This window comes from Panulirus ornatus, chromosome 42 (assembly GCF_036320965.1).
Source record: "Panulirus ornatus isolate Po-2019 chromosome 42, ASM3632096v1, whole genome shotgun sequence".
Classification (NCBI taxonomy): Eukaryota; Metazoa; Arthropoda; class Malacostraca; order Decapoda; family Palinuridae; genus Panulirus; species Panulirus ornatus.
In genome coordinates this window covers 9,074,433-9,098,885 of record NC_092265.1, presented here as the reverse complement: position 1 = coordinate 9,098,885, position 24,453 = coordinate 9,074,433, and the positions used below count along the sequence as shown (strand labels likewise).

The following is a 24,453-nucleotide window of genomic DNA, read 5'->3' as shown; positions in this document are numbered from 1 at the left end:
GATACACATTGTTAATGTGGATATTCTTACAGTCTGGCTTGGCTCAGGTTTATATGTGTTTTTCCGCCCTCTCCCCTCCCCCCACTCTCTCTCTCTCTCTCTCTCTCTCTCTCTCTCTCTCTCTCTCTCTCTCTCTCTCTCTCTCTCTCTCGATTTTCTTACCGGAGCCCAAACAACATATTACTCATCCCGCCCCATTCCACCCCTCCTTCCCTTCCCTTCCCTTCCCTCTTCTCTCCGCCCTCCCCCCCATATATCCTCCTCCTCTTCCTCCTCCTCTTCCTCCTCCCTTACCACCCCTCCTCATCCACTTCCCCCCCCCCCCCCAACCACCCAGACCACGGAAACAAGAGATCTGTCTCCCAATCGCGGCGGGACATCCCAACAGACGGGGAGGGGTTTAGGGGCGCGGGGGGTAGAGAGGCGTCCCCAACATAGTTGGGTGGGTGAGGGGGGAAAGGGAGAGAAGTTTGAGAGTGGAGAGGGAGGAAGAGGAGGAGGAGGTGTTGGCTTAAAAGAGTCGTCGAGAGAGAGAGAGAGAGAGAGAGAGAGAGAGAGAGAGAGAGAGAGAGAGAGTATGTATGTATGTGTGATTACTATCTGTGTGTTAACGGGGAGAGAGTTTTACACTCGTGTGTGTGTGTGTGTGTGTGTGTGTGTGTGTGTGTGGTTTCTACAAGGTGGTAGACGAGATCACCTTTCAGCAGTTCCATCTGAAGTCTGAACTCGCTGTGGTCAGCGTCGCTGCTTCCTGAAATGAGGCCAATGCCATCGTTTCAGCTCTCGAGGCGCGTGATGTACACGTGGTGTCGAGGTAGGCAGTTCACGGCTTGGCTGTCGCCCAGGTGGTCCTGGGTTCGAGTCCACGCCGTCTCTTCATGTTTGACGCATGGGGGAATATGGGGAAGACAGACGATAGAAGGCCTGATATATATATATATATATATATATATATATATATATATATATATATATATATATATATATATATATATATACACTAGCCTAAGCCAGGTACCCATTTTATCGACCAGCTCTTAGGGGAGGATGAACAGCTGGGTGAACTGTGGACAGACTGCCGGAAACCAGGATTCAAAAATCTATTCTGGCTCGACACCCGGGCGGCCCCGTGACCGTCCATGAGCACGCAGGAGGAATCGAGCAGATTGAACGTTCCTATGACACACCTACTGTCCCGGGACACCCTGGCATTCTTAGGCAGTCCGTCTCGCGAGCCTTCTAATGTCCACCACTGCGAAATCATCGACGGAGAGCGAGTGTGGCCGCTGTACGACCTGCCTGCTGGAGAGAGGAAGGAGGGGGTGTTGGGTGTTCCTTCTCCACAACACACCGTCCTCAGACACCGAAGGAGGGTGCCTCTCTCTCTCTCTCTCTCTCTCTCTCTCTCTCTCTCTCTCTCTCTCTCTCTCTCTCTCTCTCTCTCTCTCTCTCTGTCTCTCTCTCACCTGCCGACGGCGGGCTCCTCCTTCTCCTCCTCCTCCATCAGTATATTTCAGTCTTTAAAAATATCGATTCGGCGGGAAGGGAAAGTTGAGGAAAGGGGAGTGGGGGGTGTTGTGGGGTGTTGGGGTGGTGTGTGATGAGATGACTGGAGGAGTAAGAATCTTGCCTACCCCCACACCCCCGCTTTCCTCCTTCCTTCCTTCCCCAACACCACACGCAGTTCTTAACCCCCCACTTTCCCCGCTTTGGACATTCCGTCTGCGCGGCGGCATCACCTTCACCCTCGACACCCCCCGCCCCCCAATTAAATGCAGCTCGCTGTGCCGTAAGTAATGCCAGACGGGAGGGAGGGGTTCTTTGTCATCAGAGGGGAGGGAGGGAGGGAAAGCGCCGCCGACACCGCAATCTTCCCCCTCCCCTCTCCCTTTCCTCCTCCTCCTCCTCCGCCTCCGCCACGTCCATCCGTACCCTCCACTCTTGGTCGATTTGACCCCAGTCAATTGATCAGGTTTTCACGGCCGGTGGTGGATAGCTGTCAAGGAAACATACCCCCACACACACACCCACCCCATCCTCCTCCCCACACCCCGCTCCCGCTTCTTAATATAAAAAAAAAAGGAAACTCTAAACCACCCTCCAACCCCCTCTCCACCTCCACCACCACCACCACCACCATCTCCACCACCGTCTCCAACGTGCGGGAGAAAAAAAATACATATATGAAAATAACCTTCGCTCTCGGAATACAAGGAATTCAGAGCGGGTGAGTTCTCTCTCTCTCTCTCTCTCTCTCTCTCTCTCTCTCTCTCTCTCTCTCTCTCTCTCTCTCTCTCTCTCTCTCTCTCTCTCTCTCTCTGCCCAGGCGGTGATCTACCGTCGTCGTACGTGTGGCGCTGTGTTGCTCCTCCTGGGCAGCACCCGACCGGTAGAGACACGAAGAATATTGGGCGGCAGAAGCTAGCCATGGCTGCTTTCCGGGTCGCCGACGTGTTAGACTGAATCACATACACGCACACCCACACACACACACACACACACACACACACACACACACACACACACACACACACATATACATATTCATTACGATATGGTTATGTATGATTAGTCCGGAAGCTTTTAGAGGCTGAGTCACCTTCGGTGCAGAATATTATACCAAGAATATCAAAAGATGAATTCGCCGAATATCGAGAATATCGTTTATGATTCATTCTCTCGAACTTTTGTGAAATCATCCGAAGGTAGACAGTGACTTTCGTGGGATATGATGGGACGAATCACCGTGGGATATGATGGGATGAATCACCGTGGGATATGATGGGATGAACCACCGTGGGATATGATGGGATGAATCACCGTGGGATATGATGGGATGAATCACCGTGGGATATGATGGGACGAATCACCGTGGGATATGATGGGATGAATCACCGTGGGGATATGATGGGACGAATCACCGTGGGATATGATGGCATGAATCACCGTGGGATATGATGGGATGAATCACCGTGGGATATGATGGGATGAATCACCGTGGGATATGATGGGACGATTCACCGTGGGATATGATGGGATGAATCACCGTGGGATGTGATGGGATGAATCACCGTGGGATATGATGGGATGAATCACCGTGGGATATGATGGGACGAATCACCGTGGGATATGATGGCATGAATCACCGTGGGATATGATGGGATGAATCACCGTGGGATATGATGGGATGAATCACCGTGGGATATGATGGGATGAATCACCGTGGGATATGATGGGATGAATCACCGTGGGATATGATGGGACGAATCACCGTGGGATATGATGGGATGAATCACCGTGGGATATGATGGGATGAATCACCGTGGGATATGATGGGATGAATCACCGTGGGATATGATGGGATGAATCACCGTGGGATATGATGGGATGAATCACCGTGGGATATGATGGGATGAATCACCGTGGGATATGATGGGATGAATCACCGTGAATCAGGACAGCGAACATGTGCGTCATGACGCGAGGCGATGCTCGCTCCTATGTTCGCACGACCGTGGACACGACGTCGCTCACGACTGACGGAGCGATTGACGGTGACGTCAGACCGACGATGCGCTGCGTAGCGGCACGTACGTCCCCGTTGGAGTGGAGTGGAGGCGGGAGGGAGGGAAGGGCATCACTTCGCACACGACTGATGAAATGGACACCAGAGAGTTACATATTTTTCTTATGGTGCAGCGGGATGGGGGGGACATACGAAGATCAGTTTATTAGACGAAAATCTTAAGAAAAGAAGACTTGAGGAAGCCAAAGACTTGGTGAATAATGAGTGAAGTGAGCGGGGAGGAAATTGATGCTTTAGACTGGCAGCGAAGAGGAGGAGGAGGAGGGATCCGCGCCCGGTGAGAGAGAGAGAGAGAGAGAGAGAGAGAGAGAGAGAGAGAGAGAGAGAGAGAGAGAGAGAGAGAGAGAGAGAGAGAGAGAGAGAGAGAGAGAGAGAGAGAGAGAGAGAGAAGGCATTTGAAAGGAGGACGGAAATTTTAAGGGATTGAAAAAAAAGAAAAAAAAAAAAGGGTCGCGAAAATTTAGCGATAGGGATGAAGACGACGTGCGAAATACGAAGTTGATAGGTACGCACTGAAACATGATGGAATGCGCGCATGTTGTGCCTGGAAACCTGAAGCGTATGGCAAAGGCTGAAGGGTAAGGCGGTTGGGTGAACGATCATATCTGAGGCTGAGTGAGAGGTAGAATGCCTGGCATTTTAGTTCGCTGTGAGGTAGAATGTCCGTTGGCCTTTCCTTCTCAAGTCCAGGTTGTGAGGGAGAATGCTGGGCATGTTGCTTCGAGGCCAGAGTAGAATAACGAAGATATTTTCTTGTTTTCTCTCTCTCCCGTCGGGGTTGTGAACCCGCGTTGTAGCTGAGATGATAAGGCTTTTCATTGTGGTTGTAGCTGAGGGGAACATGAAGGTAACATGCGATTTCTAAGCTGCCCAGAATGAAGGCAGGATATTTGGACTAGTGGCCCGAGAATGGGGTAAAGTATTCGGGGTTGTGGTAGAGGGAGTCTTCGGGCTTGTAGTCTGCAAGTCGTTAGAAAGAGAGAGAATAGAGGCTGGGTTCTCTTGACTTGTAGCCCTAGATTAGGGTAGGATATTCTGGCTTGTAGTAGAGGGGATAGGGGTAGAGTATTTGGGCTTGTGGTCGACAAAGGGAGCAGAGTATTTGGACTTGTAGTAGGGGAATGGAGGTAGAATGTCCAGGCCTGTAGTTTGGGAATAGAGGTAGAATATTTGGGTTTATGAACGGGTTAGGGCGTGAATGTCTATCTGGGCAGGGTTGAAGGTGTGTGTGTAATTGGCGATGGATAGTAAACACTGGGATTTCTAGCTGGGATGTGAGAGTGACTACTGGAACATGTAGTAATTTGGCATATCCTTCTTCTTTTGGAAAAACAAGGCTTAGTCATCTGTTCTTGACGCTACCTTGCTAACGCGGGAAAAGGCGATTATGCATGAAAGCATGATATATATGTATGTACATATATATATATATATATATATATATATATATATATATATATATATATATATATATATATATATATATACAGATAGATAGATTGATAGATAGATTATAGCTAGATAGGGGGATAGAATAATGCGTACATACCTAAGTAAAACAAGCAATAACATAGATATAGTCGCGTATAGACAGACAGACAGACAAACAGACGGTGTGTGTGTGTGTGTGAGAGAGAGAGAGAGAGAGAGAGAGAGAGAGAGAGAGAGAGAGACGTCGACGACTGAAGGTCCGCGGGCCCGTCGGGTTTTCCTTTGACCGACTCACGCGGACCACTGGTCCAGAAGTTAGACCAGATTCCCATACGCGGGTAAAATCCTCCTCCTCCTCCAGCAGCAGGCAACCCTCCCTCCCTCCTCTCCTCCTCCTCCAGCAGCAGGCAACCCTCCCTCCCTCCTCTCCTCCTCCTCCAGCAGCAGGCAACCCTCCCTCCCTCCTCTTCCCCTCCTTCCGAAGATGTCCTGATGGTGGCCGTCCCGAAATTCAATAACCCGCTGAGCAGGGCGGCCCCTTTCCTCCACCTCCTCCTCCCTCCCTTCCTCCCTCCTTCCCCAGGTCCAGCCCTCTGTGCTTCACCGTGTTCCGCGGCCAAAGCGGTTGTTAGGTGGGGGATGAGTTGTTGTTGTTGTTGTTTTTTTTTGGACAGGTTGTTTGGGCGGTTATATTTTTCGATGGCTGTTGGCCTGGTTGTTTGTCAGCCGCGGTGTCTGGAAACGCGTTCGTTTGTGGGGTGGTCGTTGTTTGCGTGTTGTTCGTGGCGGGTTGTAGAAACGTCGTTTGCGACGTCGATTGTTTGTGCGGGTGGTCGTTGTTTGCGTGTCGTTCGTGGCGGGTTATAGAAACGTCGTTTGCGGCGTCGGTTGTTTGTGGTTCTCGAAAAGAAGGGGGGGTCGGGGACGGGCAGCGAAAGCGATGTTCGTGTGGTTGCCGTTAGGATGGGGAGGGAGGAAGGGCCCTCTTTCCTTAGCGGGGGTACTAGCGTTTGTTTGTTGCTGGGTTGAGTAGACTTCGTTTGCGGTTGCTGAGATGAGGTTACTAAGTTTTCAGTCGGGTGTGGGATCGACGAAGGAAGATTAGAGAGGATGGTTGATAACATCTGGGTCCTCCTCCTCCTCCTCCTCCTTTTGCCCTAGGTGGCGAGGGATGGACGAGTTTCTCGTGTCTGCTAAACGTGAATTGGGTTGCCATCAGTTCTTGGAAAATGGTGTGTGGGGGTGCTGTCCCTCGTAGTCATCTCTTACGAGGAAGAACACATCACGTTACATGCCCGCCGATGATGCCAGGCCACACCCAGCGGTCAGCTGGTAGTTCACTACATATACACATATCATATACACGCGGTCGCTCACGGGTGGCGAGGGGGTTTGCGTGTGACGCCTCGAACGAGTGTTCCTGGATATGAGTCGCCGTCGTCGACTCTCTCTCTCTCTCTCTCTCTCTCTCTCTCTCTCTCTCTCTCTCTCTCTCTCTCTCTCTCTCTCTCCTCCCTGAGGTGTTGAGTAGCAAGCTTGGCTTGTGTCGCTAAGGACGCGACGGGTGATGGTCTGGGTCACGAGCGATGGGAGGGAGCACCAGGAACGTGTGAGCGGGCTTCTCATACCCGGGTGGAGGTCCACTCTCTGGTCATATCGTTCATGTCTCGGTTGCTTTCTTGTAACGGGCTGGATCACCCATTAGCCAGTGCCATTTGAGCAAACGGGCGTGATTATCTTTCGTAACCCATTTGGCCACACTTTTCGACTGCTTTCTTTTAAGGGCCGTGTTACCCATTAGCCACTCTCATTTCAGCAAATGGACGGGATTATCTTGGTAACCCCATTGGCCAAGATCTCCCGCATTGGCATCCAGCTCACGGAAATTGGTCAGGTATATACGTTACCGGGCACACAGCTCCTCTGCGCATTGATTAGTTACCGTGGCTGAAGGAAAAGTAGCAACTTTTGATCAAAATATACAATGCGTACGGGAGGGCGCGCATGTTTAAATGATAAAAAAAACTACACGAGAGATATTTCAACGTTACTGTATGCGCAGACGTCATAAAAGTCGCCGTATGCGCAGACCCATGACGACGATGTGCCCAGACATTTTTATGTAATAGTTTGGTTATCATTAGCGTGAACGTATACAGCGGTCTGCGAAAAGGAAAAAAAGAAATACAGGTAGAGTTAGAGCTTCAGACGAAGACGAAGAAGGAGGAGGAGGAGGAGAATGAGGTTGGGGAATTCTTTTTAAGATGATACATGAGGAAAGCAAAGTTTTGCTGAAATGGAGAGTGCTTATGTTTGAGTGGGGCGGTGCCACTCTTCTCTGTGGAATGCCCCAGTGTTTAAGTGTGTGTGGGGGTGTGGGGTGTCAGTGCTTAAAGGGAGTGTGTCGGTGTCTTAAGAGGGAGGTGCTAGCTAGCATTCAGGTGGTCGAGGTCAGCGTAATTGGACGACGGCACTCAGGAGGATAGGGGGACTCCCGTACTGAATGGATGTTATGACCACTCCTGATGGACGGTACGTGTATACCTGGTCGGTACCATCGGCCACCAGACCCCCAGAATTCAGACCGCATACGTACAAGACGCACCACCGGGATCGCAAGAGAATTTACGGACGTCGAAGAAGAGATCTATACAGATCCTGTCCTGGGCTTAATACCATAAACACTGGTACAGTCGTGCGGACACGTCAGTTGTACGGAGGTACACAGGTATCCACCCACCCAGCAAGGCTGCTGGCGTGTCGCCCGCGAGGTCGAGAAGATGGGGTGGAATGAGGTAGAAACAAAACACCCAAGATGCAGAGGTAATCCAAAGGAATCCAGACAGTCAAAAGACGATTGAGTCCTTTCCAAGAACCTGTTTATGACAGTGGTAAGTACCAGAAACTTAGAGATGAGTATGGAGAGAGTACGTAGGCTTCCAGATGATTGACAGAGAAATACCCGTTAACTTTTCTTGTAAGTAATGATGGATTGGAGAGAACGCAGTCATTCGGTACATAGGAAAGAAGAACGACAACTCAACCCCAAACAAGACACGAGGAATGGTCGTGTTTCGTCATGCTGAACCCTTGACTCCCCCACACCCACACTGAGCCAACCACGACACTGGTGAGAGAAGGAGAAGAGGATCAAAGCACATATAGTCGTACACAAAAGGTATATATACTCGTACACCTGCGGGAATTAATTTACCAGAATTGTGGGGTGGCGAATCCCCAACTCCAGCCTCGCTGGCTGGCAGAAGCTCTCCCCTCTACCGGAAAATCGTATTTCCAGGACTTATCTTCACGCTAGTTAGGCCCCGGGAACTGGGTGATTTGCCGTAGTTAAGCGGACGACGAAGAGCCGTAACTAAAACCAGCGATTTCTGCCGAGCGATTACTTCACAGAGAGATGCGAAGCATTGCACCGAGAGACGCGGCTGCGCCCGTAAAGTCTTAGCTAGAGGGGCTGTCGTAATTTTTCACACCCCTCAACAGCCACCCCCCACGACACCGTCTTCCTTCCCCCGGCTCGATCCTTCCGTCTCCATAACGAATAGAAAGCGTTGAGAACGGATAGACGAGCCCCGTCATCGCATACACCGTCAGTTCCTTCAAGACGGAACAGACTCTGAGGCGCTAGGTATTCAGTGCAACGAAATCTCGCACACAGAGGTCCCAAGATGTGGGATACCATGCTCGCATACAGTAGGAGGGGATTGGTGAAGAGTTCTTATCAGTCTCCTTCCAGATCCTCTCCCTCCAGTCGTGGTACGGTGGGGTTGGGACCCTTCACGGGTCACCGATCCAACGGACAGACCCGAAGTCTCGATGGGAGTGAGATCGTAGGCGCTACGACCGCGCTGGGCGAGGCTGCGTCGCGGGGGTTGTTCAAGAGAATATTTCCGTGTTGAGAATCTTGGAACGCGTTCATCGCTCCGGTATAATCGATAAGTTGATTATCCGTGGTTGCCTGGGTTCGAGCGGGTCGTTTTCATTCGTATTGTAATGCGTTTGTGTGAGGTGATGGACGAGGCCTCTGTCATTTGTGGGGGAAGAGATTATAAAGGCTAACGTTGTGAACCGCGTCAGAAAAACGTTGTGAGCCGCGTCAGAAAAACGTTGTGAACCGCGTCAGGAAAACGTTGTGAGCCGCGTCAGGAAAACGTTGTGAACCGCGTCAGGAAAACGTTGTGAACCGCGTCAGGAAAACGTTGTGAACCGCGTCAGGATAACGTTGTGAACCGCGTCAGAAAAACGTTGTGAACCGCGTCAGGAAAACGTTGTGAACCGCGTCAGGAAAACGTTGTGAACCGCGTCAGGATAACGTTGTGAACCGCGTCAGGAAAACGTTGTGAACCGCGTCAGGAGCAACGAGGAACATAAGTCACATATCATCCGTGCCGTATCAACTTTCAGAACCATAACAGCTGTGCAGCAATAAGCTTCTCGAACACGACGGTACGAAGCCTTAAGGCGCAACGACGCACTGGCCCTTGACCTGACCCATCTAAAGGGGTCGGACCCGTAGTGCTCAGGGCGTTACGTGTTACGTCACGTGATTGTCGTGTCTTCTGTCGATTATATCCCGTTGTGGGAGCATATGCCTCAGTCCCCTCTAGGGAGAGCACAGTGTGAGCAAATCATGAACTACGTGAGGGATGTAAGATGTAGAACTTACCGTTCGTGACGACAGTATCTTTGCAACGGACCTGTGGGACTTTTTTTATTTTGTTGTTGCTGGGGGACGGTGTTCGACTCCCAGCAGAGCAAACGGCATGGTGGATTAACCACATACACATACACTGCATTTAACAAAGGAAGCTGTAGTTTGACGATTGATCTAAGGGGTAGAAGGTAAATGGGTAAGTGGTAATTTGATACTTTAACTCCATGCGTGAGGGAATGTTTGGACTGCGATCATCGCAGAGAGGTGATTTCGTACTGGTTTAGAATGTTCCGTTGGTAGTGAGCGGACTAGTTGACAAGAGGGTGTGAGGAGGCAGGACACAGCGCTGAGCAGCGTCCTCTGTTACCAACTGGGAGGAGGTGAGCGAGGGTGTCCGACTGAAGTCGGTCGGGTAACGTTACCCCTAGCGCCAGATCTGGAGACCAGGGATTGTAACGGCTTAAGGCCCGTCTCTCACCTCCTGTGTCGGTCCGGCCGAGCTCCGCTTCTGGACGAAGTACTCTCGAGGACCGATCTTGGAGGGGCTTTAACCCCGAGGAGGAGGTGTAGGTCAAGTGGGTTGGAGGAGGAGGAGGAGGGCGAGATGACTTCGATATGTTTCGTGGATGTGGGAGAAGTAGGGCCCCACCGGTGCCTCCCGTACCCGCTTTGTCGACCTCGTCCCTGACTCTGGGACTTGAAGATGTTCGAGGGTGACTGTGTGCATTATCCTTAGCTGATATACAGGGACATCGCTGCTTCATCGGGCGTTCTGTCATGAATATATATATATCGTTTGTGGGGGGGGGAAGAGATAATTCCATCACGTCTTTCTTTGCTCACAGCCAACCAACACTGACAACCACCACCACGTCTCTGTCCCGCTTTTCGTTTTTCTTTTTCCATCAGAACAGCAGGAACTTTACACCCGCTTCTCCCGTTATGTCCTATTTCTGAAATCGGCTTTTCATACATATTTCGTCCCTTTTTGCCCTTGATACGCCTCACTCCACGTCGTTTTCGATTTGACACCCCGGCATTCTTATGGGATCTCTTCGACTCCGTTAGAATACGATATATTATCATTTCTCTCTCTCTCTCTCTCTCTCTCTCTCTCTCTCTCTCTCTCTCTCTCTCTCTCTCTCTCTCTCTCTCTCCTCAACATTCGAAAAATCGCACAACTTTTTTTTTCATCTTTTCATTCAACAAACCAAAAAGCTTTTTTTTTTTCGTTTTAAAACTTTTTTTTCTCTCTTTTTTTCCACCCCCGTGTTGTGCCGAGGGTCTTATAGCTTTTTCCATTCTTGTGGCCACACTCCAACAATCTCTCTCTCTCTCTCTCTCTCTCTCTCTCTCTCTCTCTCTCTCTCTCTCTCTCTCTCTCTCGGTCGCTTGTTCGCGTGCGCGCGCGCGCGCGTGCCCGAATCAAACCTGTGCTTCCTTTTCGGTCGGTCGAGAGGGTTGGGTGCCCGCCTTAAAAGGGGGGATTCAAAAGGGACGGTCCGAAAAAAGAAAAAAAGAAAAAAAAAAAGAAAAAGGAGCAGTCAGGCAGCCTCCCTATTCCCTTCGTTCACTCCCCGCGAGAGAGAAGACACACTCCCCCCGCGTCCCATCCCTCCGAGAGAGAGAGAGAGAGAGAGAGAGAGAGAGAGAGAGAGAGAGAGAGAGAGAGAGAGAGAGAGAGACCAGGAGCACCTTAGCGACAAGTATATATATATATATATATATATATATATATATATATATATATATATATATATATATATATATATATATATGTATATATTGTAAAGCGTGTATTTCTAAGCCATCCTCGACCCTACAAGAAGAAAAGGATTCCCTTTGAGAAATGAAGGGAGCTTAGTTCACCCCACTTCCCTTCCCCCCCCACCTTTAAAAAAAAAAGGGGGGGAGCATCCTAGTGTGTCCACTCCCTAAATGAGAATAGGGATCCATCGTCACCCTCTTCCCTTAAAATGGGGGGGGGGGGAAACGACTCTCCAGCCTTATCCAAAAGGGGGCATCCACTGTCAACAGTCTGTGCCACCATACCACGACAGCCCAGCCAGCCAGCCCCCGCCCCCCTCAAAAAAAAGGGGGGGGGGCGTTTCTCATGAGACAGCTCCCTCTCCCATCTCTCCTTCCCACTTCCCCCCGCCTCTCAGGATGAGGGACAGTTCATGACTAACCTCCCACAGGGGGAAAGGGGAGGGGGTGTGGTGATCCAGCAGCGCCCCCTTCCACCGCCTCCTCCTCTTTACGAAAAAAAAAAAAGGGTGGGCGGGGGTGGAATAGGGCGGGGTGTTTCCCCAAAGTCTTCACTGTACTATCTAATAAAAAAAAAAAAGGGGAGGGGGAAGAGGAGAGAAAATCTGAGTCCCTTAAATCATAAAAAAGAAGTAAAAAAAAGAAATGGGTTTTAGGGCCCCTATATGTCTCCAGGGTCCCTAAAGTTAAAAATAAAAGCCCTGTTGTTGGTTTAAGGACTCTTGTGTCCAGAGTCCCGAAAAAAAAGGAATCCTGTTAGTTTAAGGGCTCCTATATCCCAGGTCCCTTAAAAGAAAAGGGAATCCTGTTGGGTTAAGGGTTTTTGTGCATCGGACGGACTTCAGAGGTGTTGCAAAGCCGGTCATACGTGCCGAGGAGGAGGAGGAGGAGAAGAAGGAGGAGAAGGAGAAAGTGGAGGAGGAGGAGGAGAAGAAGGAGGAAGAGAAAGGAGGAGGAGAGGAGAAGGAGGAGGAGAAGGAGGAGGAGGAGGAGAAGGAGGAGGGAGAGAAGGAGGAGGAGGAGGAGGAGGAGGAGGAGGAGGAGAAGAGGAGAAGAAGGAGAAGCAGGAGGAGGAGCAAGAGAGCGAGTGGTCGCCATCTTCACGGTTCCCTCTCCGTGTTTATACCGTGTCCACTTCTATATACGTTCGCTGTTCTCCTCCTCGCGCGATCTAAGTTATAAATTCACTCGCGCTGTTCTCCGGCGATCGTGGGGTTCTAATGCGTTCGCGCGTTCACAGTTTGAATGCGTTTATTTTGTTGTTTTTTTTCCTTTACGCACGATTATGTATGCAGTCATTCACGCGCTCACATTCGACCAGTGGACACGTCCGGGGCGCTCTTCACGCGTTCAAAGTTCCTACTGAACTGCACAGACGGATTTTCTTCACGAATGCGTTCTTTTCCCGCCGTTCTCATGGTCCTGGTCGCACAGCGCTCGCTCGCTCGTCTTGCGTTCACAGCCGTACAGGGGCGTTCATTCTCTTCCTAAAGCTTTCCTTCTCGTCAAGCGCTTAGCGTTCTATCGTATCCATGGCGTCCCCTCGGTCTTCAGAGAACATGTATAACTTATTTCTACGCGTTCAGGTCTCACCCTATGCGTTCAAGTCTTCTCGTGCGTTTCCAGGTGTTCATGGCGCATTCTTCGCGTTCGGAGGTCATTTTGCGCGTTCGTAAAACTTTATTCTTGCGCTCTCTCGGATCTTCTCAAGCCTTCGCACGGTGCTCAACTCGCGTTTACATTTCTCTCCTCGCATTTCCCGTTCTCCGTCAAAATCTCACTGTCCGCCGACGTTCTCGGCTTCCCTCACGCGTTCATCACTTCTCACACGTTCAGAGTTCTACTCACACGTCTGTTGCAGCCCTCACAGCGTTCACAGACGCTCAGAATTACTCACGGACGCTCATTGTTCACTTTATACGAGCGTTTTTTTTACGGACATGTAACCATTTCGCTGTGTGGGGAAAGTGAATGACACATCCTCGGGTTCAAAGCGCGTTCATAGGAGCTTAAGAACGCACTGGGCGCGTTCAGGGTGGCTCGAGCACGTCCTGGGTGCGTTCACATGGCTGGAGGCCGTATAAACGCGTTTACAGTGGCTGGGTGACGTATGGGGCTCTTTCATAGCGACTGTGGAACGTTCTCTTCCCATAGAATAGCTGAATGGACGAAATATTCGGATTCGGTTGTAGGGCGGTGAACGAGGATATTTGGATTTGAATTGGACGGTGGAAGGATGGTCCTTTAAAGGGCCTGTGAGTAGATGGTCTGTGGTGATATTCGGAGTCTTACTTTGACGGTGGCAAACGATATTCGGAATTCATCTGTGACATTGGAGAGAATATTCGGACTTGTTTGGGTTCATTGAAGGGGGATATTTGAATTTGTTTTAGTGCGGTGAAGGAGGATATTCGGTCTTGTTTTAGGGTAGTGGAGGAGGATTTTTGGGATTGTACTGAGGGCAGTAAAAGAGGATATTCAAATTTGCGTGGGGACGGTAAAGAGAATATTCAGACAGGTATGGGTAGATGAATATCTAGACCTGTACCTGCAGGGTCAAAGACGATATTCGGACGCTGAAGGGGGATATTCGGACGTGATTAGATGGACTAGAGATTAATATTTGATCGTAAGCCTGGACATTCGAACACCACTAGTGGAATATGTTATCTAGTATGAGGGAGGGAGAGGGAGAGGCAGAAGAGAATCGTTATAGGTCCAAAAAGAAAGGTGCAAGTTTGCCTCCTGAAGGGGGAGATCTATCTGTCTATAAGTATCCGTAAGTATCTGTAAGTATCCGTAAGTATCTTTAAGTGTAAAGTGTCTGACGTTTTAGAATGGGTAACGCGGTGGAACATTCGTACTGGAGGTCGATTTCTGAGGCAGAGGGAGTAAAGGTTCTCTCTCTCTCTCTCTCTCTCTCTCTCTCTCTCTCTCTCTCTCTCTCTCTCTCTCTCTCTCTCTCTCTCTCGACTTCATAAAAAAAAAACAATAACATCCCAGGGAAAGTTAACCGACAATGCCTCAACTAACGCCAGCTGATGCCCTACACACACCCACCCAGCTGATGCTTGCTTCATCAGTTCTCGCCTCACCAGCTGATGCCTCGCGAAGATCAGCTGATGCACGAGTTCGGATCAGTAAATTCCCTGAAGAGGAAAAAAAAAACCCTGCTTAAGCCATCTTCTTGAAATCTCTCTCTCTCTCTCTCTCTCTCTCTCTCTCTCTCTCTCTCTCTCTCTCTCTCTCTCTCTCTCTCTCTCTCTCTCCATACTCCTTCCTTCTTGTTACCCCCAGAATTATCTTTCTTCTCCTCCTCCTCCTCGTCCTCCTCGTCCTCCTCCTCCTCCTCCTCCTCCTCCTCCTCCTCGTCCTCCTCCTCCTCCTCCTCCTCCTCCTCCTCCTTCTCCTCGTCCTCCTCCTCCTCCTCACACCTTACATTACCCGATCAATATGAACGATCCTTCTCCTCCTCCTCCTCACCCCCTGCTTGATCAGATCAATGTAGAGATAATACTACAGCACCGCGGAACACACGTGAGGTTGGTTGCCTGCCTTTTTCATGCAGCAGTCATCTTCCCCCCGTCTGGTCATCGGGCCAGTGTCCGCGCTGTACCAGCAAAACCCCATCGTCCCATTCTGATCAAACTTGGCTGGCAGCTTTTCTAAGGGGAGGCACCAACGGCGCTGTTGATTTAGGGGTCAAATGGTCAAAGGTCAAGGTCACTACCACACTTCGAATCGATTTTGATGACGAGTTCCGTTTCCATGTACACTCGTCCACGTCCAGGTTGGTTGAATGGTATCAGTTCTTAGCATCATTGTTTCTCTTAAGACTATAAAGTACCCAGTTGAACTCGGGGTCAAAAGGTCAAAATTCAAGGCCACAGTGTGATTGACCTGACTTAGGAGTATTACATGACCTCCACTCTGTCTAATGTCTTTGAAAAAACCCTGAGTGAATGAAAGACTCGAATATATATATATATATGGCCAGACGGAACATTCATAGACGAAGTAACTTGCATCGTATCCCTCAACACCTTCATTCAAACACCCTGTACCAGGGACTTCAGTGAATCTGAAGTGCATTTCGCCTTCCTCTGTTTTATCCTACCCCATACAATGAACCTTTTGGGGATAAGGTTTTCGCGCCATTGGGTACGACGTGTTACCGACGACCAGTACCTCAAGAATTACTTACACTTTCTTTGGTATATGTGTTTTTTTCTTCTTTATCTTTTGGTCGTGAATGTACAAGGCAGGGAGAGGTTAATCCATGTGTTTATGTTGATGTGGGATTCAGCCCGCGAGATAGACGCCTCTTGTCCTTGAAAGAAGTGGAATTTAAAGGTGATTTGATGTCAGTTATATTTTTTAATATATATATATATATATATATATATATATATATATATATATATATATATATATATATATATATATATATATATAACGATTGTGGTAGTCACTTTTAGCTCTCTCTCTCTCTCTCTCTCTCTCTCTCTCTCTCTCTCTCTCTCTCTCTCTCTCTCTCTCTCTCTCTCTCTCTCTCTCTCTCTCTCCCTGTCCCTCTCAAGTTACTTAGAACATACCGACAATTACACGCGCAAAATACGTTTAACAAAACTGTACTTGATTTGCACGAAGTCCTCATGAGTCTTTCTTATGTAAAGTAGTTCCCTGTGGAGAGATAATGATTAATTTCTTTTTTTTATGATTATTCTCCAGTTTTATTAACCATTAGTCATTCGGTAACCAGCGTTTACTCAAAGAGTTATGCCTTTGGGCGTTGAAGTAATTGTCCTAATTGGGGCCTTTTTTTTATGAGTAATTACTTTCCTTGCAAGTGGTGATTACCCGCATGAACCACTCAAAGATCCACACACACACACACACACACACACACACACACACACACACACACACACACACACACACACAACAGCCATCAGACATAACACGGATGATTAATCTAAATGGTCAAGTCCGCTGCGTTACGTAGATTTTTTCAACTCCTTTACGTTGTTACAGGCTCGTAACGCTCCATGAATTCCTTCGTTTAGGGCCGCCGTGTGCAGTGGTTCGTTAGGTTACAGCCTGCTAGCGCTGTATTCAGCCATTCGTTACGGAACAGCTTGTCACGCCACAAATAATCATTCGTTAGGTTCCAGCTTGTCACGCTGTATATGATAATCCTTCGTTGTGGGACAGCTTGTAACGAAGTGTATGATCGATCCTTCGTTAGGTCACGGCTTGTAACCCTTGGCGTGATAATTTTCAAGGTACGAACTGTAATCTTTTACTTTTTGATTAATATTCATGATTAATCTCTTAAAAACTACATGTAATCATATATTGTGGTGTAGCTTTTAATTCTTAATATGATATTTTTTTGAGGTAACAAATGCAAAGCTGATAATCTTCATGGTACAGCTTGTAACCCTGATAATCTTCATGGTACAGCTTGTAACCCTGATAATCTTCATGGTACAGCTTGTAACCCTGATAATCTTCATGGTACAGCTTGTAACCCAGATAATCTTCGTGGTACAGCTTGTAACCCTGATAATCTTCATGGTACAGCTTGTAACACTGATAATCTTCATGGTACAGCTTGTAACCCTGATAATCTTCATGGTACAGCTTGTAACCCTGATAATCTTCATGGTACAGCTTGTAACCCTGATAATCTTCATGGTACAGCTTGTAACCCTGATGATCTTCATGGTACAGCTTGTAACACTGATAATCTTCATGGTACAGCTTGTAACACTGATAATCTTCATGGTACAGCTTGTAACCCTGATGATCTTCATGGTACAGCTTGTAACACAGATAATCTTCATGGTACAGCTTGTAACACTGATAATCTTCATGGTACAGCTTGTAACCCTGATAATCTTCATGGTACAGCTTGTAACCCTGATAATCTTCATGGTACAGCTTGTAACCCTGATAACCTTCATGGTACAGCTTGTAACCCTGATGATCTTCATGGTACAGCTTGTAACCCTGATGATCTTCATGGTACAGCTTGTAACACTGATAATCTTCATGGTACAGCTTGTAACACTGATAATCTTCATGTACAGCTTGTAACCCTGATAATCTTCATGTACAGCTTGTAACCCTGATAATCTTATTGGTTTACTGTACAAGTATTGTGACATGAAATTGAATGGCCAGTAATTTTTTTTTTCCTCATTCTCTCTCTCTCTCTCTCTTCCCTGGGCAGCAATAATGATGATGATGGAAGCAGTGTGCAAGGATCAATGACTTAAATCGATAATGATATAAAAAAGAAAACACCATTAAATCATTTACAGCTGGGGTGTAAATCGATAGTTTATACGAGGGTGGTGTGCCCGGGGGAAGTTGGTGTGGGGTGGGGGAGGATGAAGCCCCGTCCCCCACGGGGTCGGGATGGGTCCATACCTATCCCTTCTCCCCTTTTCCTTCCCTTTCTCCCCTTACCCTCCACTTAAACCTACCCCTCCCCCCCATCTCCCCCACCACCAAAGTGGCCACATCATGAAAAGTAAGTCCTGTACATTTTTTTTTAGACCGTTTGATGTATATATATATATATATATATATATATATATATATATATATATATATATATATATATATATATTTTTTTTTTTTTTTTTCATACTATTCGCCATTTCCCGCGGTAGCGAGGTAGCGTTAAGAACAGAGGACTGGGCCTTTGAGGGAATATCCTCACCTGGCCCCCTTCTCTGTTCCTCCTTTTGGAAAATTCAAAAAAAAAAAAAAAAAAAAAAGAAAACGAGAGGGGAGGATTTCCAGCCCCCCGCTCCCTTCCCTTTTAGTCGCCTTCTACGACACGCAGGGAATACGTGGGAATTATTCTTTCTCCCCTATATATATATATATATATATATATATATATATATATATATATATATATATATATATATATATATATACACACACACACACACACACACACACACACACACACACACACACACACACACACATCCCCCCCCCCTGTCTCCCGGTAATATTGACAGACCCTCCTGTATTTTGAATTCTGTTAATCTGTACGCGCAATTGAGAGTTTTTCTTTCTTTCTTTCTTAAGTAGGTAAGCGGTTAAGAGAGTCGGTTGGGTACATTTCAGTCAGCGAAGTTCTTAAGAGTACATAAGTTTGTGCCAGTGATAATGTATGTGTGAGGTGTGGACGCGAGGGATCTTTTTTTTTTGAAAATAGACAGTGTATATTGATATGAAAACATAGACGGAGATGAATAGTCAGGTATTGTTATGAATTAATAACCTGTTGTATAAATTGATAACCTGTTGTATGAAATGATAACTTCTTGTATGAATTAATAACCCCTTGTGTGAATTAATAACCCCTTGTATGAATTAATAACCCCTAGTATGAATTAATGACCCCTAGTATGAATTAATGACCCCTAGTATAAATGAATAACCCCTTGTATGAATTTTTAACCCCATGTATAATTTAATAACCCCTTGTATGAATTAATAACCCCTAGTATGAATTAATAACCCCTTGTATGAATTAATAACCTCAGAGTACAATGACTCGACCCCTTCTTAGGTACACTAATTGATGCCTTAACTATGATGATTTAATCATTAAGGTAAGATGATGGATGTCATTGTAATGCTCTGGGTGTTAAGTCGTCGTACTCAAGGGTGTTAAGTCGTCGTACTCAAGGGTGTTAAGTCGTCGTACTCAAGGGTGTTAAGTCGTCGTACTCAAGGGTGTTAAGTCGTCGTACTCAAGGGTGTTAAGTCGTCGTACTCAAGGGTGTTAAGTCGTCGTACTCAAGGGTGTTAAGTCGTCGTACTCAAGGGTGTTAAGTCGTCGTACTCAAGGGTGTTAAGTCGTCGTACTCAAGGGTGTTAAGTCGTCGTACTCAGAGTGTTAAGTCGTCGTACTCAAGAGTGTTAAGTCGTCGTACTCAAGAGTGTTAAGTCGTCGTACTCAAGGGTGTTAAGTCGTCGTACTCAAGGGTGTTAAGTCGTCGTACTCAAGGGTGTTAAGTCGTCGTACTCAAGGGTGTTAAGTCGTCGTACTCAAGGGTGTTAAGTCGTCGTACTCAAGGGTGTTAAGTCGTCGTGCTCAAGGGTGTTAAGTCGTCGTACTCAAGGGTGTTAAGTCGTCGTACTCAAGGGTGTTAAGTCGTCGTACTCAGAGTGTTAAGTCGTCGTTCTCATGGGTTCAAAATCATCGCCTCCGAAGGTGTCAAGTGGTCGTCCCCAGCTGGAGAGGTTTTGACCTGTCGTGCTTGAGGAGGTCAGAGTCGTCGTCGAGAGAGAGAGAGGCTAGGTCGTTGTACCCAAGAGTCGTACTCCAGACGACTCGATTAAAGTCGTGTGAACGTCTTCAAAAAAAAAAAAGAAGATATATGGTATAAAGCCAAACACCACTTGTTATAAGGGCTAGCCAGCCTGACTGTCAGCTTTATGAATCGACCTTACGACTATTTCTATAGGGAGAGGAGGAGGAGGAGGAGGGAGGGAGAGGTGTCTGTCTGAGACCCCAACACTCCCCACCTCCTTCCCTCCCTCCCTCCTCCTTCCCTCCTTCCCTCCTCCTTCCCTCCCTCCCTCCGGGGGATTTAATGAAAAAGAAAAAAAAACTTACAACCTCAAGTGTTTTCATTAGTGACCCCCCTTAAAAAAAGGGGGGGGGTAGGGTGAGGGGTTCTAATTAGGCAGCAAACGCCTTGAGGTTTGGCTGGAGGATGGGTGAGCGCTGTGACTCCCACTACGACTGTATGACCTTTGAGCACGACGGGGACGACCCGTGAGCACGACGGGGACGACCCCCTGAGCTCTTAAGAGGGTACGACCCTTGGGCACGAGGGTACGACCCTTAAGCACGACGGGACGACCCTTGAGCACGAGACGGTGCGACCTTTGAGCACGACGGTGCAACCTTTGAGCACGACGGTACGACCCCTGAGCACGACGGGACGACCCTTGAGCACGACAGGACGACCCTTGAGCACGACGGTACGACCCTTGAGCACTACAGGACGACCTCTGAGCACGACGGGACGACCCTTAAGCACGAGAGAATAACCCTTGGGATCATATGATGGCCCTTTTTCTCTTCTTTCACCTCACCCATGAAGGTCGTGTCGCGAGGGTCGTGCCGTCGTGCTCACGATCCGCACCGCCAGTGTTCAGTGCATTGAATATGACCAAGGGACAAGTACCATTTTTCTCTCTCATCATTTCTGTGTAACTGAATCGCGATGCGTACAGCGTCCCCCAACAGCCGAGTGTATCATGGTAACATCCCAGACACACACACACACACACACACACACTTGTATGCCTCCCGCACTCCCACACTCCATCACACTCAGCCTCATCCATTACCTCAGGTTAAATATCCATCAATCTCCATCTCCCTCCCAACCCCCAACCCCCTTTTTTTTCAAACCCTCAGTGCGTTCTTCCACTCAAACATTGACCAGCAACTTTTGACCTCCTGTGACCTAGTTTCCTTTTAAAGTCTCTCATCAGATTCTTATAGTCATTTAGACACTATATATATATATATATATATATATATATATATATATATATATATATATATATATATAATTAGGATATAGAGATACATGTCTATGAATGCCAGTAACGTAGTCATGTATGGATACATGCGGACACCAGTGGCCTCGTCACATATGTATATCTGTGGATATCAGTGAATTCGTCTGGTACCAATAACCACCACAGATATGTATCTATATATACCAGTATCCTCGTAACACATGTATCTATAGATACCAGCACCTCGTGACATATGTATCTCTAGATACCAACACCTCGTGACATATGTATCTATAGTTACTAATAACCTCGTTACGTATGTATCTATAGATACAAGCTCTCGTTAGATATGGTTCATCGGACATCTCTCACAACCGATTCTTTTCTCTTACGTCTCGGTGAACGAAGGCATTCTTCCCAAGTGTAGTTCATTGGTTTTCACTTCATTTTTTCGGCGTAGGATAATGAAAATATCCGAATATTTTGACCATGTAAAGTACTGCGCCATGAGGGGCCAGTGCTACCTTCCATTTGCATGGCGAGAGAGTCATGAGATTGTAAATAAAACGAAGATCTTAGTGAGTATTAAGTTCATTAATGTCGTCACTAATTAGTGAACTTAATTTGACCGTAATGAACATAGATTAATACACTTTTATCTCATGTTTGCGCCCGTTTGTTATGATTCAATCTTAAGGTATGAGGGTTAAGGGGCTGTGGTACTGAAGACTGCGTTGTTGCAACCTTATATCCACGAATACAGCACCTTCCGGGGAGTGACTGGTGGAGGGGAGGCCGAACTAGGCCTAGTACAGTGTCATTCACCAGCCTGGAGGAGGACAGCTGCTCTGGGGGGTTTAACCCTGTGTGTTCGCTGCACTAGTGTTCCTCAGGGTGAAGCTTTGAGTTCACCGAAGTCCAAGAAATCGCACTCAAAACATATCCCCTTTTACTCATGACCCTCTGGTGCTTCTAGCGTTCTTGAAGGTATGGTGGAGGGGTGGAAGTCGGTGGGGGTCACGTTATTCACTAACTCCTTGGAGACGGAAGAGGAAGTCCTCATCCCCTGGAACACGTCCGTGCCACGTCGTATAGACAGTGTTGATGATCGTATGATCACGTATGACGTCACACACCCGCTAAGATATACGTATGAGAACATGATATATTGGGGGGGTTTCGTACACTCCAATCCTGTATGATGATTAGTCAGTCATTAAATCAAATATCTCCCTGGTTATATCTCACTAGGGGTAATGACCCCTTGAGAACTAGTTAACGACCTCTGGTCATGTTGACTTAACCTTTGACCTGACCCTTAAGAGCGACCAAGTCATCATGATCCAGAGTTGGACCGTCTCGCTCAAAGGGGTCGAAACCCTTGTGTTCATGGAGTCACTTGTGGCCACAGTCCCGTGTGATGAAGAACATAGGAAAAAAAAATGCGAATAAATCGTGACCCCGTGTCGTGACCTATTGTGTCGATGACCGTGATGCAGCGCGCTTGACCTTGAACTCTGACCTCACGTTAAGACCCGGAGGTTTAACGTGTTATCTCCACACCTGTCGCGTTCACATCACGAATAATACCAGATATACGATGAAAAATATGAAGTCAGTTATCCTTGGAATACAAGCCCTTTTAAAGAAACAGTCTAGCGAAGCTGTGCGTATACGCTATATCAGTAATATATCAGTGGAAAACGAACATGTCATGTCAGTCCTACGCTTGGAGGAAGATATGTCAAAAAAGCGTATTTGTTACGCACATTCCCAGGTGAATGATTCATAAACTGTCATGAGTTATTCCCAGCGACGTGTCTTGACTGGGCGAACACACACACACACACACACACACACACACACACACACACACACTCTCCCGTGAACTTCAACGCTGGGGGCAGCCCAAAGAGGCTGGGGCCCGTACGGGTGGCTCTGCGTCGCTGGGGTCGAGATCACCTCCTCCTCCTCCGACTGAATTTCGTAATCTTGGAGGGAGGAGACGGGTGGGGGAAATTTTGCTATGTTGTGTCTTTGGTATGAGGGGCTGTGAAGCGCCGTAGAGACAACAATATTCGAGGGTAAGTGATTGCAGGTGTGTAGGTGGGTAGATGTGTGTGTGTGATCTCTCGCGAGCAAAATGAGGAAAAGTTTTTATCTGTAACTTTGCTGTGGAGCGACAGATGAACCTGTGCATGATGGTTTCTCCTCCTTCGGCGGCAAGCATCGCTAATTACATGACGAGGATTACCACGACCCTAAGAGGCGTCGTCGGGAAGTGCTTTTCATGGGCGTCTACCTAGAGGGCTCGCTCAAGGCACTCTGAGCGCCACGTACAGACAAGCGACTCTGGACTACGAGGGTTTTGTACTCACCGTTGTATATGAGTGTGACGGGGTGGTGGTAGTGTGGGTGGTGGGGTCGCTGGGGGTCAGGTCTGGCCACCTCTGGTATGTGTACCTCCACCACTCGCTCCTCCTCCCCCACCTCCACCTTTGGCCGCGGCAGGTGGTACAGGTGGTGGGGGTCGTCCTCGACGTGCCCCGCCGGGTACACATGGTAGGCGGCGTCCGGCCCTGGCCTGCCCAGTTCCAGGGGGGCGGGGGCGTAGTATTGAGGGGGAGGGGGCGCAGGGGTGACATGCAGGTTGAGGGGGTGGTGATGGTGGTGGTGGTGGTGGTGATGGGCGGTGGTGTGTGAGGGCGGCGGCGAGGGCGCCGTCTCTCCTGCCGTAGGGGACCGGGGCGTCCAGCCGCTACGGTGGTCCATGGGGGATGGCGAGCGGTCTCTCAGGGGTGATGGGTATGGGGAGTGACGTCCCCCGGTCTTCTTAGCCATGAAGCACCTGGGCATTGTGGCGGCGCGGGTCACAGCGCCGGCGGCGGGCCGCTACCCGACATCCAGGGGCGCAGGGCGTCACGGGCGGCGTCACACACACACACACAGACACACACACGGGCGGCCCAGCTCCCCGCAACACACAGTAGCGCCGCCCTCTCACCCACTCCTTCTTATACCCTCTGGGGGGCGCCAGTTGTCGCCAGAAGTGGACTCTCAGAGCCCACCGTACACGCCTCCTACCTCGCTTATACTACTTGACTCCGCTTCTCTGTAGATTTGTTGGCGATATATGTATGATTCTAGAGATTCGTCATAATATGAACTTTACTTCAGTAGATGGGCGACATGTTGCGGCGCGGGGGCGGAGCCACGCACGCGCCCCGCGTGAGGGGGAGGAGTCTATGCGATTGCCTTCCCGGAAAATCTCGTAATATTAACTGTGTGGGTCGCCTCAGCCGCATATCGTAGCGCAAGTAATACCTCACGACGCACATTTATGTCAAGTAGAGTCGGCCATTAGCGAAGGCGACGGAAAAGCGGCGCGGCTGAGAATGAAATGGGGATAGAAAGTGGTAATTGG

General features: G+C 48.4%; 1 protein-coding gene across 1 annotated transcript in view; it reads right to left on the bottom strand.

Moving 5' to 3' along the window:
* Positions 1-24,081, bottom strand: part of LOC139761893 (uncharacterized) — a 100,552-nt gene extending 76,471 nt beyond the window's left edge. The window contains exon 1 of the mRNA XM_071686478.1: positions 23,408-24,081. Coding sequence (XP_071542579.1) covers positions 23,408-23,885 — 478 coding nt within the window. The 5' untranslated portion in view covers positions 23,886-24,081. The remainder of the gene's footprint in view (positions 1-23,407) is intronic.
* Positions 24,082-24,453: the final 372 nt, after the last annotated feature.